Source organism: Sus scrofa, chromosome 2 (assembly GCF_000003025.6).
Source record: "Sus scrofa isolate TJ Tabasco breed Duroc chromosome 2, Sscrofa11.1, whole genome shotgun sequence".
Lineage (NCBI taxonomy): Eukaryota > Metazoa > Chordata > Mammalia > Artiodactyla > Suidae > Sus > Sus scrofa.
In genome coordinates this window covers 142250545-142267348 of record NC_010444.4, presented here as the reverse complement: position 1 = coordinate 142267348, position 16804 = coordinate 142250545, and the positions used below count along the sequence as shown (strand labels likewise).

Genomic DNA, 16804 nt, shown 5'->3' with positions numbered 1-16804 from the left:
ATAGAACATGTCGAAATACATGCAAGTTTTATTCATGTAACTAAATTACTAGGCATATGCATATTCAAAATATAAGTAAAATGTTTATAAAATTAAAATGAACATACTTCCTGACGTCCACCAGAACATGCCAGTGAAAGTGGAGTATCCTTAGTTCTCTCAGATTGTGCTTCTATATCGCCACCTTTATCTAAAAGGATTTCAACAACTCCAACATGCCCTGCTGTTGCCGCCAGGATCAGTGGTGTGAAACCTAAATCACAAAAGAAACACCTCAAACAAACGTGTGTTTTTTCCGTATTAAGCCACTGTTTTTAATTCTCTATTGCTTTAGTAAGAAAAGGACTTTAGGGCAGATACTTAAAACTGCTTTAAACCTTCGTATCTTAGTGACAAAACCCCATAACACCTGATAAGAAGAAAATGCTAAGTCGAACAAATCTATAAAAGTTTATAATTATAATAAACTTGGCTGCCTCTGCATGCTCTACTTTTGGATTGAGGAGAAAGCCAACCACAACTTGCTGTACTTCCCTGATGATCTACAGTCTAATTTTTGAAGAATAATTTGGCCCTGTAGAAATCTGGATAGTCCTTACTGAAACATGCTAACACATTTTTCACAAAGGTAAGTCTAGAAACACTTACTTACAGTGAAAAAATGAATTTTCTGATATACTCAGACTTTATTTCTGACTAGCATTTCTTACCTTTTTTGTCTCTGTGTTCAATTTTAGCATCTCGTGCAATGAGTACAGATACAAGTTCTTCATGGCCACCTGCACAAGCTAGTGTTAATGCTGTGTCATGATTGCTCTCGGTCTAGGAAAAAGGAAAAAAAATCAGATTTTGTTTTTGTTTATAGTGGGTTATCAGTTGAAGAGCAAGCAATATTTATTTTCACAATTAATGTACAATGGTTCTTTTCCTTTCCAAAGAAAATCAGAACGTGCAAAATAAATTCAAATAAAGCAGTCTACTCACATGTGCATCAATGTCAACTGAAGGGTACACAGAGGGAATAGACTGGGAAGCCACATTGCTTGGAGACTGTGAACAGGGTTCAGGAGTAAGACATTCTGTGGTCTGAGAAGAATTGTTCGAACCAGTGGGCACTCTGCTACTCACCGCTGAAAAACAATATTCATATTGCTGAATTCTACTTAAAAGAGTAATGCCATTTGTATACAGAAAAACATAGAGGACAGAAAATTCTATAGCAGTAATATAATGCAGCAGTTAAATCACAAGCTTTGGAGTCAGATGGACATATGTTTGAATCCCAGTTCCACCAATGACTTTCTGATCTTGGGCAAGTAACTTAACCTTTCTGAGCTTCAATTTCCTTATATGTAAAATGAGGATGATAATTACAGTACCTGCCTTGTAAGGTTGTTGGAAAGACAACTTGAGATAACAAAGTAAAATACTGTGCATGGTACCCGATATTTAGTGCATATATAATGAATAGTATCCAATTAAAAAAAAAAGGAACTTTATATCATAGTTTGTAAAAGGCGATTAGGTAAAAATATTCTGAGGATAACACAAAATAAGAAAATAAAGAAAAAAGAAGAAAAAGCAGAAGAAGGGAAAGAACAAAGTAGACTATTTCTCACATAAATAGTATGTGTTTTTAAAATTCAGTATATATCCTGAAAATTTGCTAAAATCAATCAATGTCTGAAAATCAAACTATTTTAAAAACAAACATTGGAACTTTGAGGCCTCAAAATACAGTGTTAGAAAACTGAGTTAAATGAAATTACATTTTTATGTCTCTGCATATCTCTTTTATTTCATAAGAGATGGCATTTGCCCCATAAAGGGGGAAATATGACCTATAGAGGGATGCTGGGAATCATCTGTGTGTTTGGTACATGGTAAGTGCCTAATTATATATGTAATTATTAGATATTTTATAGGACTTTCAGTATTATCATTCAATGCATTGTAAAATAAAAACATTACAACTCAAGCAAGCAAGAAAAAACAATAATCATTAATAACCTAGGAAAGACAATAAAGCTTAAGCAACGGCAATAACATCCTCTTACCTACACTAAAAGTCAATAAAAAACACACAAGTCTTGGACTTCCCATTGTGGCTCAGCAGAAACGAATCTGACTAGCATCCATGAGGACACAGGTTTGATCCCTGGCCTCACTCAGTGGGTTAAGGATCCGGCGTTGCTGTGACCTGTGGTGTAGGTTGAAGACGCGGCTTGGATCTGACATGGCTGTGGCTGTGAAGCAGGCCAGTGGCTACAGCTCTGACTCGACCACTAGCCTGGAAACCTCCATATGCCATGGGTGCGGCCCTAAAAAGACAAAAAATTGAAATAACTAAATAAATAAAAGTAAAAACACAGAGGTCTTAAAGGAAAATGTGAACATTTCAAGGGTCAGAGAATGGTTCTCTCTCTAGAATTGTGATGTACCCAGATCCCAACCAAGGGCTACCGATTACAAGTGTGAATGACCAAGCATAGAAGGCTACTTCTTTAAATAACTCAGAAAAATTTTAAGAAAATCAGATATATTTCTACATGATCTGTCTGTATGTCAAGATAATAAAAAATTACCTTGACAATATGAATTTTTGCAGTTTGTCACCACACAAATATACATACAAAGTTAACCACACAGTTACAAAGAGAAATGATTGTTATAAACATCTGTTTTGCCTATAACAACATTCACCACGAAAACAAAGCTTTAAAATTTTTTATTATAGACTGAATTAAAAGCAGATAGTATTTTGTTGTACCACTTCAAACAGCTGATATGTTTGGAAAATACCTCCAGAAATAAGACACTAAACATTGCTATACGACACTTTTTTAATTGTTAAGATTTTAACAGTGGTCTCATAACTATTAACACATCTTACTAAATATTTTTTCTATCATTATTAAATTTGTTTATTCATGTTCTCCCTTTTTGTTACTGTGAAAAACAGATATTCAAAAAATTTTAAATAGTTGCTTAGAGTGCCATGCCAGAATGCGAATATAAAAGATTTTTTAAAGAAATGATTTAAAAAAATACGTTTGTGTATTTAACAGCCCTATTACCGAAAAATGTATTGTTACATTGATTGCACCGCAGTGTCCTAAGAAACATGTTTTCCTCCTTGAAATAACAACGATCAGAAACATTCCAGAGAAATGACTTAAGTGAAACAGTCTATTTAACAGGATTAATTATAAATGAAAACTTCTAAAGATAAAGCAAGTAGCAAAGATTTTAAAAGCACATGTTGAATAAAGGTTTTATTAAGATAAAATTATACCAGAACGACAACAGTTTCATAAATCCTAAAACATTTCCTACATCTGAACAAAATGTCTCTGAAAATGACCAAATACCACCAAAGTCATTATATAATTCAAATTAAATTTATATACTATCTAAAGTGGAGTTATAGAAGAACTAAATAAGTGCAGTATTTTACTTAATTCTTTTTGAAATTTAAGCTAGTTTTGTAGGCAATACAGAAGATAACAACACTTACTATATAAAAAAATCTCAGATACTAGATTAACTGTTGTGAGGTCTTAAGAAATTAAATTACTATAATTTGTTTTATATAATAGTAACTTTATTACATAGCTCCATATAAATAACAATCTACAAAATATTAGAAGTAATTATTTAAAGATATTTTATGGTAAGTATTTTTCCTAATATAATTCCTGATATGTTTCCTAATTACTGTTTTACTCTTGAGCCTAAAATAACCTCCAAAGAACCACTTAAAATACTCTTGAGTTAGAATTTGTTTTAAGCAGTTCCCATTTTGTCTCAGTGTTAACGAACCCAACTAGTATCCATGAGGACTCTGGTTCAATCCCTGACCTCGCTCAGTGGGTTAAGAATGCTGCGTGCTGTGAGCCATGGTGTAGGTCACAGATGCAGTTCGGATCCTGCATTACTGTGTGTGTCACAGGCCAACAGTTGCAGCTCTGATTCAACCTCTAGCCTGGGAACTTTCATATGCTACAGGTGTGGTCCTAATAAGAAAAAAAAAGAAGAATTTGTTTGAAGCCTATTAAATACCAACAATGTAACAATGTTCTAAACTCACAAAACCACATTAGATCTCACGTGAAAAAAAAAATCAAATCTTTTTTTCCCCCCACACTCGCAGCATGCTCAAGTTCTAGGGCCAGGGATTGAACCTGTGCCACAGCCGCAGTATGAGCACCAACAGTGACAACACTAGATCTTTAATCCACTGTGTCACCTTAACTCACTGCACATCAAAGCTTAATATAAAACTAATAAAGGAAATTTTTATTTAATAGAATTACTTAATCAATTTATTGCCCCCTCCCTTTTTTTTAGGGCCGTACTTGCGGCATACAGAAGTTCCAAGGCTAGGGATCGAATTGCAACTGTAGCTGCCAGCCTACACCACAGCCACAGGAACACATGATTCAAGCCAAGTCTGCAACTTACACTGCACAGCTCACACAACGTTGGATCCCTGACCAACGAGCGAGGCCAGGGATCGAATCCACATCCTCATGGATACTGGCTGGATTCATTTCCTCTGTGCCACAATGGGAACCCCCTATTTAACAGAATTCAGAAGTCTAAGGAAATATTACCTTTAATACAAACTCGGAACTTCAAAAGAATCAGATGCATGCATACTATATCTAAGGTTCTTAAGTTTGGCTGAACTGAGTTTGAATCTTAATACTTACCAGCAACTTAATTTCCCTAGGCCTCAATTTTCAAAACAAAAACAGAGGTGGGAAATGGACTTATTTTATAGTATAACTATAAATAACCCATGAGATAATGTATGTAAGAGAATTTAGCACTGAGCTTGGTGCATGATAATTGCTCAATAAATGTAAACTAAGTGATACTAGTTGAATTTTAACCATGCTTCTTTATACACACATACACACACGCTTATGGATGCACCCCTGGCCTATGATGCAAGCTGAAGGATATTTATAAGTGCTCTTTCTCAAGCTGAGGAATTTGCCATCAGGAAATTAGGAAACAGAAGTAGGCATCATTCCTATTTTTCTGATTTAAAAAAAAAATTGTAATAGCAAACAATTCTTAGTTCAGATGTCTAAAACTAAGGTCTGAAAATAAAAGGCAATTTTTAAAAATTCAAAATATCTTTGAATTTTGAGTTTTGCCAAAAGCATTTTCTTATATCCATGATTCTTCTTTTTTTTGTAGTGAGTTTTGCCAAAAGCTTTTTCTTATATCCATGATTCTTCTTTTTTTTTTATGGCTGCACCCATGGTGCATGGAAGTTCCCAGGCCAAGGACTGAATCCAAGACACAGCTGCAACCTATGCCACAGGTGTGGCAACACCAGATCCTTTAACCCACTGCACAGGCCCAGAATGGAACCTGTACCTCAACAGTGATCCAAGCTGCTGCAGTCAGATTCTTAACCCGCTGCCCCATAGAGGGATCTCTCAAGCTTCTTTACATATTAAGAATGAAAATTTTACTAGATGTTTCTAGAACTGCTCAACAGTCAAAGATATTTTGAATTTTTAAAAATTGCCTTTTATTTTCAGACCTTAGTTTTAGACATCTGAACCAAGAATTATTTGCTATTACAAATTTTTAGTTTTTTTTTTTTTTTTGCTTTTTAGGGCTGCACCCATGGCATATGGAGGTTCCCAGGCTAGGGGTCGAATTGGAGCTATAGCTGCCAGCCTACGCCACAGCCATAGCAATGTCAGATCCAAGCCATGTCTATGACCTACACCACAGCTCACAGCAATGCTGGATCCTTAACCCACTGAGTGAGGACAGGGATTGAACCTGCGTCCTCATGGATGCTAGTCAGATTCATTTCTGCTGAGCCATGACAGTAACTCCTTAAAATAATTTCTAAAAGCCTAACACTTACTTTTAGAAGAAAAGGACCTGAAGAACCATGCTTCCAATTAAGAGTACACATATATTCCATTTGGGAATATACCAAGTATAATACAAATAAGACTATATACTAAATGACTGTCAGCCCACTAATCAAGTTACGACACTAATAAATTATGTATCTAACCAATTCATTATCATGACAGCAATAAAGAAAAATACTTCTATATTTAAAGAGTAAGACATTTTTACATATAAGTATTGTCCAAGATGTAGAGTATCCCCTCTTTTATTAACTATGAGATAACTAGATTTAATTTTTGGTAAAATTAATTACATATTTGGCTTGATCTATAATTCTACTGGTGTAATAATAACATTTCATAATTATAGGTAAATACCTATTAGGTAAATACCTAATTCATCCTTATTTAATTTCTTTCACCTTGAGTTAAGAAATTAAAAGAAACTTATACTTAATAACATTTTCTTTTACTCTGTTTTAGAAAATTATTACTATTATTTTTTAGGGCTGCACCTGTGGCATGGAAGTTCCCAGGCTAGGGGTCAAATTGGAGCTGCAGCTGCTGGCCTACACCATAGCCACAGCAACACAGGGTCCAAGCCACATCTGCGACCTACACCGAAGCTTTGGCAATGCTGGATTCCTAACCACAGAGTAAGGCCAGGGATTAAACCTGCATCCTCACAACACTATGTTGTGTTTTTAACCTGCTGAGCCACAATGGGGTACTCCAAAATAACATTTTAAAACTTTGAAATAACTCATCATTTTGAACAAAGAAAATCTAACTATTGTTATATATATTTTTAAATATAAACCTCATAAAAATGAAGAAATTTTTCATGAAGATAGTTTTTTTTTTTTTTTTAATTTTTTGGCCTCTCCCGTGGCATGTGGAAGTTCCCAGGCTAGGGATCAAACCCATGGTACAGCATCAACCTGAGCTGCTGCAGTGACAATGCTGACTGGATATTTAAACCCGCTGTGCCACAAGAGAACTCTCGTGAAGATGGTTTTTAATGGAATGACTGATTTATACATTAAATGTTACTAATAAAGAATATTGTACGAAATGGTGGGCCAACCACCACTAGGCATTAAAGTCTAACACAGAAATTAGGTTTTTTGTTTTGTTTTGTTTCGTTTTGTCTTTTTGCTATTTCTTGGGCCGCTCCCGCGGCATATGGAGGTTCCCAGGCTAGGGGTTGAATCGGAGCCGTAGCCACCAGCCTACACCAGAGCCACAGCAACGCGGGATCCGAGCCGCGTCTGCAACCTACACCACAGCTCACGGCAACACCGGATCCTTAACCCACTGAGCAAGGGCAGGGATCGAACCCGCAACCTCATGGTTCCTAGTTGGATTCATTAACCACTGAGCCACGACGGGAACTCCTAAATTTTATTCATTTATATTAACATTAAATATAATTAAAAGATTTCTAAACCAATTTTTTGAAGTTTCATGTGAACTTTGTAAAAAGTCATTTCAAACTAACAAATACTTTAGTAAAATAAACAGAATCTGACCTCCTCTACAAGAAATATCCTTAAATATTACCATAAAGTTAACATCCACAAGTTCCCTTTAGGCTTGTTTCTACATTCTTTAAATAAAACAAACAAACAAACAAATAAAATAAGGACACCTCTTAAGTTCCAACAAACTATACTGATCAGTAACGTAGGTAATATGGATTTCAGAAATGCAAATTGAGTACTTAACTTTTTTTTTTGCCATTTCATGGGCCGCTCCCATGGCTTATGGAGGTTCCTTCCCAGGCTAGGGGTTGAATCGGAACTGTAGCCACCAGCCTACGCCACAGCTACAGCAATGCGGGATCCTTAACCCACTGAGCAAGGCCAGGGATCAAACCCGCAACCTCATGGTTCCTAGTCGGATTCGTTAACCACTGAGCCACGACGGGAACTCCCAAATTGAGTACTTAATTAGGAACATTATATTAATAATTATAGAACTACTAATTCTTAAAAATGTTACCCCCCAGGTCACCAGTTTCACTTATTATAGTTTTCACCTCAATATCTGCTTTTGCCCAGAGTAAAAATTACAACTATAAATGGACAATAAGTGTTTATTCAAAATTTATAACTCTCAACACTAACGGCACTAAGTTAATTTGTGTTAAGTGGCGGTGGACAAAGATGTAAAAACCTAAATTAAAGAATAATGAATCTAACTCCTTAAAACGTTTCCCAGCATTTTTATTTTCTTTATTGAAACTAAGACATTCCTCCTCTGCGCAGTGATACCTATTACATATCGGAGGAGCCTCAAAGGCAGTATTACAATTCTATAACCACTGGAAGTCATACACATGCCCAATAAAATTCCTGGATTATGTAATCTTATTCCACATTTTAAAGATTCAGTTAAGATTAGGAAGACTAAAAGCTCACAAAAGAAGAAAGGAAACTGGGATAGCATAATTGGGTTGGGAGGAGGGGAGGAGAATATGACAAGAAGAAACAGACAACAGTAAAGAAAAAAAATGTTGCAATCAAGAGACAGAGGACTGGCCTGCCTTTGAATATCACTCCAGCTACATCTTAGTTCTTGGTCTTCATCCACTGTCAACAGCCATTCTGGCTGCATCACTGAACTGGGCTCTCATGGAGGTGATACATTCACCAGCCATCTTTAGGAAGGTAAATGATTAATTGCACTGTTTTCCCACTGCTGCAAGGACAATGAAAGGGAAAGTAAACTTGTGTACCTTATTTCATATCTAGTTGTAATTTTCCACACAACAATAAACAGAAACATATACTTTAAGTTTATCAGGCCTGGCTCTTTTTGCGCTCTGTGTGTGGTGTCTGTGTGTGTGCTTTACAGGACAGTTACTATAAAAATCCCAATCTCCAAATCATCATCAGGTTGACAGTAATTTCAATGTGCTTGAGATCTTCTAACCACAAATTATTTTAACAATATGAAATGCTTACAGTTTTTTCTGAACATCTCTTTTATTTAGAAATATTTAAATTAATCTAATAAAATTATAAAGAAAAAGCAAAGAGATTTAGATTTCCAATTTCCAAACATGAAAATTCCTAGCAGGAAAATTAATTCTCTAATCTTATATGATTATTTCTAAAGCCTACGAAGAAATTCTACTTTGAGATCTCCCGCCCAAGAAAGGGTGATTTTTATTTGAAAGGTCTAAAGTAAAGGATCATGGTAACTTTATGTCTTTAATTTTGCAAATAAAAAAAAACCAAAAAACAAGGAAAACATACTTTTGGGTGTTAGTGCTGTTGAGCTTAGTTAAATTCACTTCCAAAACATGTCAATAAATGAGTAATTTTACAAAGATTAATTCTAAAATAGAAAAGTACCAAGTTGGTGTTTTTGTAGGGTCGTGCAAAGAAGATGAGCACACAGATTAAAGAGAAATGATTACAAACATATTTCTTAACCCACCTGCTATCAGGTCATCAAGAGTGTCGGTAAGCGTCTGGGCTGGAGTTGCAACCATTAGTCCATCTGGTTCTTGAACTAACGGCCCCTGATCATGTCCAGTAAGAGCAATCTGAGGCTGTCCTATAATCTGATGATTACCTGATACTTTCTGGAGGTCAAGAGAATTTGTCCCATTAGAACCTAATTCACTGGTAAAGTTACACTGTGGAGATGACAAAGGTTGGACTGGGACAAAATCAATTTGTTCTGCCGATGCTGGAGGCTGTTGCTCATCGTCAACATCGTTATCTTTAAATAAGATTGTGTCAACCTGAGGTAACTCTGAAAAGTGATCCTCTGAGAGGCCACCATCTCCTTCCCCTTCTGGGAAGACTCCTCTATGAGAGCACTGCTGCTGCAGAGACACTGTGTCTTTCTGACCTTTGGTTTCCAAGTATTCTTTGGTAAATTGCTGCTGTGTTTTCATCTGCAACTGCCTCTCCACTTTCTGCAGTTCTTTCAGTATTTTCTTCTTCTTCTGGACTTGCTCTTCTCTGTTCTTTTTAAGTTCTTCTATCTTATCTTTGTTCAGAGGTTCACCTTGAATTAACTCCAGTGACTTAAGCTGTGCTTTTTCAATAGCACTAATTCTTTGTCCCAGTTCATTCAGTTTGCCTTCAGTCTCCTCTACTATGCACTCCAAAGGCTGGTAAGGGTGAAAAGGTGGCAGTACGTCCTGATCTGCTACCTGCAGGGAACTGGACTTCTGCTTGGATGTACCTAAGCACATGAAAAATGTTTGAAAATGTGCCATGGTAAAAAAAAAAAACAAACGAAAAAAACCATCCCAACACAAAAACCAAAAAAACCCCAGCCCACCCTCCCCAACACCTCCCTCCCAAAACCCATACATAACTAATGCTGTAGAATGAATGTTCAAAGATTCGCAGACTAGATTACCATTATTAAAGATCAGACTCAGCTATTTTATGCAACACAAACAGGAATGTCGCCAATTTAAAAAATGTGACTTCTTAAATTTAAAAAATTTAATATTTAAGATCGGAGGATTTTTGGAAAATAAGACAGGGTAGGGAGAAAAGGAAATCGAAGAAGAAAGAATCTCAAAAATCTGCTTATTAAATTGGACTTTTAAAAGAACATCACATCTAAAACAGTACTGGAGTTCTCTGGTGGCCTATTGGGTTAAGGATCTGGTGTTCTCACTGCTGTGGCGCCGGTTCAATCCCTGGCCTAGGGAACTTCCACATGCCACGGGTGCAGCCAAAAAAAAAATTTAGAGCAGTATCAAAAGTGTTGAGGACACCATTTTTGTTAGCTTACTGCCCAACTGTGGTTTGCACAATATTAACTCCAAGTACAGGTTACTTCAAGAAACTATAACTTAATCGCAGTTCCTGTTGTGGCACAACAGAAACGAATTCGACTAGGAACCATGCGGTTGCAGGTTCAATCCCTGGCCTTGCTCAGCAGGTTAAGGATCCGGCGTTGTCATGAGCTGTAGTATAGGATGCAGAGGAGGCTTGGATCTAGCATTGCTGTGGCTGTGGAGTGGGCCAGCAGCTGTAGCTCTGGGAAACTCCATAAGCTGCAGGTGTGGCCCTAAAATGCAAAAGAAAAAAAAAAAAAAGAAAAAGAAACTATAACTTACAGATCAAAGCATTGAAAACTGGTTTAAAACTGTCAAAATGTTTCTTTTATTATATTAAAATATAATGTGAAATCAGGTTTTTAAAGATACAATAACCATCTACAAATTTTCATTGTCTTAAACACTTCTGTACCTGAACATGGTATTGAACATACTACAAAGGACAATTATTCTGAGTTTAAACAAACTCTTCACATAAAAGTTTATGAGAGAAAAAAATCAGAGTTCCTAAAGAGTATTACACATGTTGATAGTGCATGTTAAAAATTAAGTAACTGCATATTAATTTAAGATCTTCATCTTTTTTTTTTAGGGCCACACCCAAGGCATATTGAAGTTCCAAGGGGTTGAATTGGAGCTGTAGCTGCAGGTCTACGTCACAGTCACGGCATTTTGCATTTTAGGATCTGAGCTGTGTGTGCGACCTACCCCACAGCTCACAGCAACGCCAGGTCCTTAACCCACTGAGTGAGGCCGCAGATGGAACCCGCATCCTCGTGGATACAAGTCAGCTTTGTTACCACTGAGCCACAACAGAAACTCCCATTAAGATTTCAGTCACACTTAACTCACTCCCCTCATGGCAAAATAACTATAACTATCAATATTACTAACATCTGCACATAAAAAATAGAGGAAATATATAATAACTACTTTGAGGCAAAGTCAAGGTTTAATCTTCTTGTTTAGGAACAAGTGGGACTATTCAACTTTTTGTTGCTAAAAAGGAACCAACTACTGACACATACTACAACATGGATGAACCCTGAAAACATAATGCTAAGTCAAAGAACCCAGACTTAAAAAGACCACATACTATTCAATTCCACTCATATCAAGTCTGTAGAGAAAAGGCAAACCTATAGAGACAGAAAGGAAAATAGTGGTTGCCTGGGTTACAGTGGTGAGAATGAGGACTGATCATAAACGGGTATGAGAGATCCTGGTGGAGTGATGGAAATGTTCCAAAACTAGATGGTGGTGATGGTTACACAATCCCGTAAATTTACTAAAAGTTATTTAAATAGCGTATATTTAAAGTGAGTGAATTTTATGGTATGTAAATTTCACAATAAGGCTGTTTAAAAAAATGGGTTGAAAAGATACATGCACCCCTGTGTTCAGAGCAGTACTATTTACAATAGCCAAGACATGGTAACAACTTAAATGCCCACTGGCAGATGAATGGATAAAGAAGATGCTTGTATATACAAACATATATACAATAGAGTATTACTCAGCTATCAAAAAGAATGAAATAATGCCATTGGCAACAACATGGATGGACCTAGAGATTATCATATTAAGTGAAATAAGTCAGAAAGAGAAATAATATGATATCATCTATATGTGGAATCGAAAATACAACACACATCAACATACCTATGAAACGAAAACAGACTCACAGATGAAGAACAGACTTGTAGTTGCCCAGAGGGATGCAGGGACAGGGGAGGGAAGGATTAGAGGAGTTTGGGATTAGCAGAGGCAAACTATTATATATAGGATGGATAAACAACAAGATCCTACTACATAGCAAAGTATAATGGAAAAGAATATGAAAAAGAATATATACATATGTATAACTAAATCACTTTGCTATACAGCAGAAATTAACAAATTATAAATCAACTATACTTCAATATATTTTTTTTTTAAACTGGGTGAAAAAATAGTTCTCTTAAGGACCATAGTCAATATATGTGAATAACACATGTAACTTAGGAGTTGTTAAAAATAAGCCCAACCAATGCATTCAAAATGATTCTCAGGTCCAAAGGAAAAAAGTAACCCATTAGATATTAAAATGCTCAGAACTCAAAGAGTTCTTAAAAGAGATTAATTTTTTTTTTTTTTGCTAGAATAGAACTCAAAGCTACAGATCGCTCAAATATTTGCAACATGTTACTACCAAAAAAGTCCAACAGTTTTCCCCCTAGATATTGTCTTTAGCAAGGTCAGACAACCACAGTTTTTCAAAATCACTGCAATTACTTTAAGAGGCTCAGTTATTCTTTAAAGGCAATATTCAGCAAAATGTATTATCCACTTTCAATATTATACTTTTACCTAAGCAAAATGATGGGAACGGATTCTATCTTTTTAGCACAAAAGCCATTGTGAAATAATTTTATAACCATTTTTGTAAGATCATATAGGAACCTGTGGTTTGATTTACATATTCAAAGTACCTAATAATAATCAGTGGTAAAAAAAGGGAATTGAACTGCCACACATGGCAATGTATAAATCTACCAGCCCAGCAAGGCAATTTTCAGTCATGTAATACATTCAGTAACATTAGCAAAGTACATTTAGAAGTTCTGCAAAGAGTGAATGCTCTTTTCTTTTTTTCGGGCCACACCCACAACACATGGAAGTTCCCAGGCTAGAGGTTCTATCAGAGTTGCAGCTGCCCGTTTATGCCACAGCCACAGCAATGCTAGATGCGAGCCTCCTCTGCAATTTACACCACAGCTCATGGCAACGCCAGATCCTCAACCTACTGCAAGGGGGCAGGGGTCGAATCTGTATCTTCAAGGATACTAGTTGGTTCATTAATGCTGAGCCACGACAGGAACTCCTGGCCTTATCTTTTTTTTTTTGGGGGGGGGTGTCTTTTTAGGTCCACAGCTGTGGAATATGGATACTAGCCAGATTTGTTTCCGCTGAGCCATGATGGGAACTCCCTGGTCTCATCTTTTAATAAATAGAATATAAGAAGCTTAGAGCACAAGATTATTAAGAATAACTTATGTAACTAAACATATGGATGAAAAGCCCAAAATACATGTAGCAGGAAAAAGAGAGGATGGTGAAAGTAATGCACAAAAAGCAGTTCTTCCCAAAACAGCCAATGACTGAGTATCTATAACCATGGAGTTAGTGGGACTGCCTAGATACACACCAAAGCTCTAGGACAAGCTATAGCATCATGAATAAGCCATGTTGGTGAAAAACAACTATCACCTAATTATTCCTAGAAGCTGAAGCAGCACCTTCAATTTTGGGGGAAAAGTAGAGAATGTTAACAAGTGTTCATTTAGCAACACAATTTTCAGTAGGTAGGAAGGTAGTAGTATAAGATGCCAGAAAATGAGTTCCTTCTCCCTCAAATCTCTCCCACTGTCAGATACAAGTAAATAAATCTACTCATTGATAGCAGTGAGTGCTATTGTAAAGCACTGTTTCGGAACACGGGCAGAGTTACCATCTCATCTCTTTGGTTTGGTTTCTACCCTATTTCCTCAACTTTTACTTTTTCTACATTAATTAAAAGAGTCTGTAATAAAAAATGATGAGAATGAGGTGGACATATACTTGTCAAATATTTAGTTTATTACTGAAATGAGTTTAATTCTATCAATCATTTTTGTGCTTAAAACAATTAGTCAGCTGGGCCACAGAAAAAAAATGGGCAAAGGAAAATAATGCATGATATGTAACTGGATCTATGTTTAACAAATGTGTCCAAAATTAGAGCATCTGTGTTACATGCTAGCAGGTTAAATCAACCTTTTGCCTTTTACTGTAAGCAGTTATATACTACAAGACATTATTAAATTTGTGCATATGTAAATCCACATAAGCATGACTACAAAAATGGAAATCTATTAAACTGAAGAATATTAGACTAAAATTTCCAGAGGAACACTCAACCTCATTCACCATACATATAATTTTTCTATACAATTTTAATGATGATATAAAAATTAGAACTTTTCATGTTACCTACTTCAATAAACAACTCTGTGATATCAAGCAGCATGTTAATTCTTAACTCTGTTTTTTTTTTGAGGGGGGGGTGGGACGGCTGCATTTGTGGCATATGGAAATTCCTGGGCCAGGGATTGAACCCATGCCACAGCAGCAACCCAAGGTGCTGCAGTGACAATGCCAGATCCTGAACCCATTGCACCACAAGGGAACTCCAATATTTCTTTTTTCAATCTTTTCCCCACTAGTCTAGAATACTACTTCTTAAGTTTTTAAACATCCTCTTTAATCACAATGTTGCTCTCCTTAAAAATTCTTAAAAATTTTCTTTTGCCTTCAGAATAATCTATATTCTTAGCCTGGAATTCAGTTTAATTTATTCAACAAATGTTTAACATCTAGTACAAGCAAGGCATAGTGGACCATACAAAGACGAGGAACATAAACCTTGACCTCAAGGAGCTTACAGTCTAAAAAGGGAGATAAAGGTGTAAAATCCAAATAAATGGATAAAGCTAAGCATCAGCAGGTTTGGAAATGGGATGGAGGTGTATTAGATAGTTACACTTATATATCACTGGTGGGAGTGTAAATTGCTGTAGCTGTTCTAGGCAGTGAATTTATAGTACTTTGTGAGATAATCATTAAGCATTCCTACGACAGGTAATTCTGCTCCTGAGTTTGTCCCAAAGAAATTCTCACACAGATCCATAAGGGTACTGTACCAGAATTTTCATCACAGCATTATCTGTGGTGGTGGGGAATGAGAGGCAGTCTGGGTACCCATCACTGGGAGAAATAACAAGAGAAAAACAGAAGATATACTGAGTGAAACACTATGCTGCAGGCAGAAACAATCTAGAGATAGACACATGAATAGATCTTAAAAACAGTGTTGAGTGAAAAAAATAAAAAAACAAGACAGATCTATAACACTGTGTAAATTAAAAATAAGTATTTTATAAGAACTTGTAAGAACAAAACAATCTGTAAATCAAACACAGTAGAATGACTGCCTGCCTAAGGGGCAGCATGGGTATGGAAAGAGGGACAAAGGGAATAAAGTAAAACACGCAAGAAGCCAAAGTACCAGGAGTTGAGTGTGTTTAACTCAGCTTTCTGCACTTGAAGTCCAAAAGGGAGGTCAAGGTACAAGAGTGGCCAGAGCCAGAAGGAAAATCCAATAAAGTGTTATAGGAGTTCAGAGAAAAGAAATGACTCCTCAAGAAGGCTTAATGTGCACACAACAGATGTGTATTATTTACCATGATATCATTCGAATGCTTTGCAATGGATTAGCTGGTTCTAAGCTATCCAACCGCAGAGAGTAATCATGAATCCTTCTACATTAGGATCTCTATAGGATCAGCTACAGCAAATAAGTTAGCTGCAACAAGTGGCTTGCTTCAATCTACAAATTTATTTACAAAATTAAATTTGGAAAGATAAGGGTATTATATATATATCCTTTCCCATGTGAATATTCACAACTATAGATAATAAATAATGTGAGAAAACTGAGCTTATCATTATCACCTAGTTTCACATTTTGTTTATAGAGGCAATTCTGAGGCTTCTGTGAGATGCCACCTAGGATCTCAAATCCTTGAAAACTGACGATAAGTGAGATCAGTTGCCTAAATCAGGAGAATATGAGTCAAGATGGATGAAGCTTGGATGAATGGTGAAAATGGGTCATGAAAGAATATCTGAGTAGGATATATAAACACCTGGGTAAGATTTACAGATGTGAACATATTTTAAAAGGATGCAGATATGAAAAAAAAGACTCAGATAGGAGTAAAATGTTATAACCTTGACAAGATGATTGCGAGAAGAGGAAAAGAAGTGAGTCCTAGAGAATAAGAATCCTTCCTCCATGCCTAGCCACATATGCAACACAGATACAACCTATGGACTTAGAAACAGGAGGGTCGAACAGCAATTTTCTCATTCAAAGGAATTTTAGAGACATAAATGAGAAATTTTGAAAAGAAAAAGCCACTTTAAGGAGAAAATAACATATTTTTAATAATTTAAGATTGGTTTTTCTGTCTAACCAGGTGACTTAATAAGCACTCCTACATAATGACCTAAT

General features: G+C 36.1%; 1 protein-coding gene across 1 annotated transcript in view; it reads right to left on the bottom strand.

The window, feature by feature from the left end:
- ANKHD1 (ankyrin repeat and KH domain containing 1) overlaps nt 1-16804 on the bottom strand; it is a 131784-nt gene that overhangs the window by 30749 nt on the left and 84231 nt on the right. Inside the window, 4 exon segments of the mRNA NM_001203267.1 lie at nt 108-253; nt 711-822; nt 985-1130; nt 9339-10097. Of these exon segments, the coding sequence (NP_001190196.1) occupies nt 108-253; nt 711-822; nt 985-1130; nt 9339-10097 (1163 nt within the window).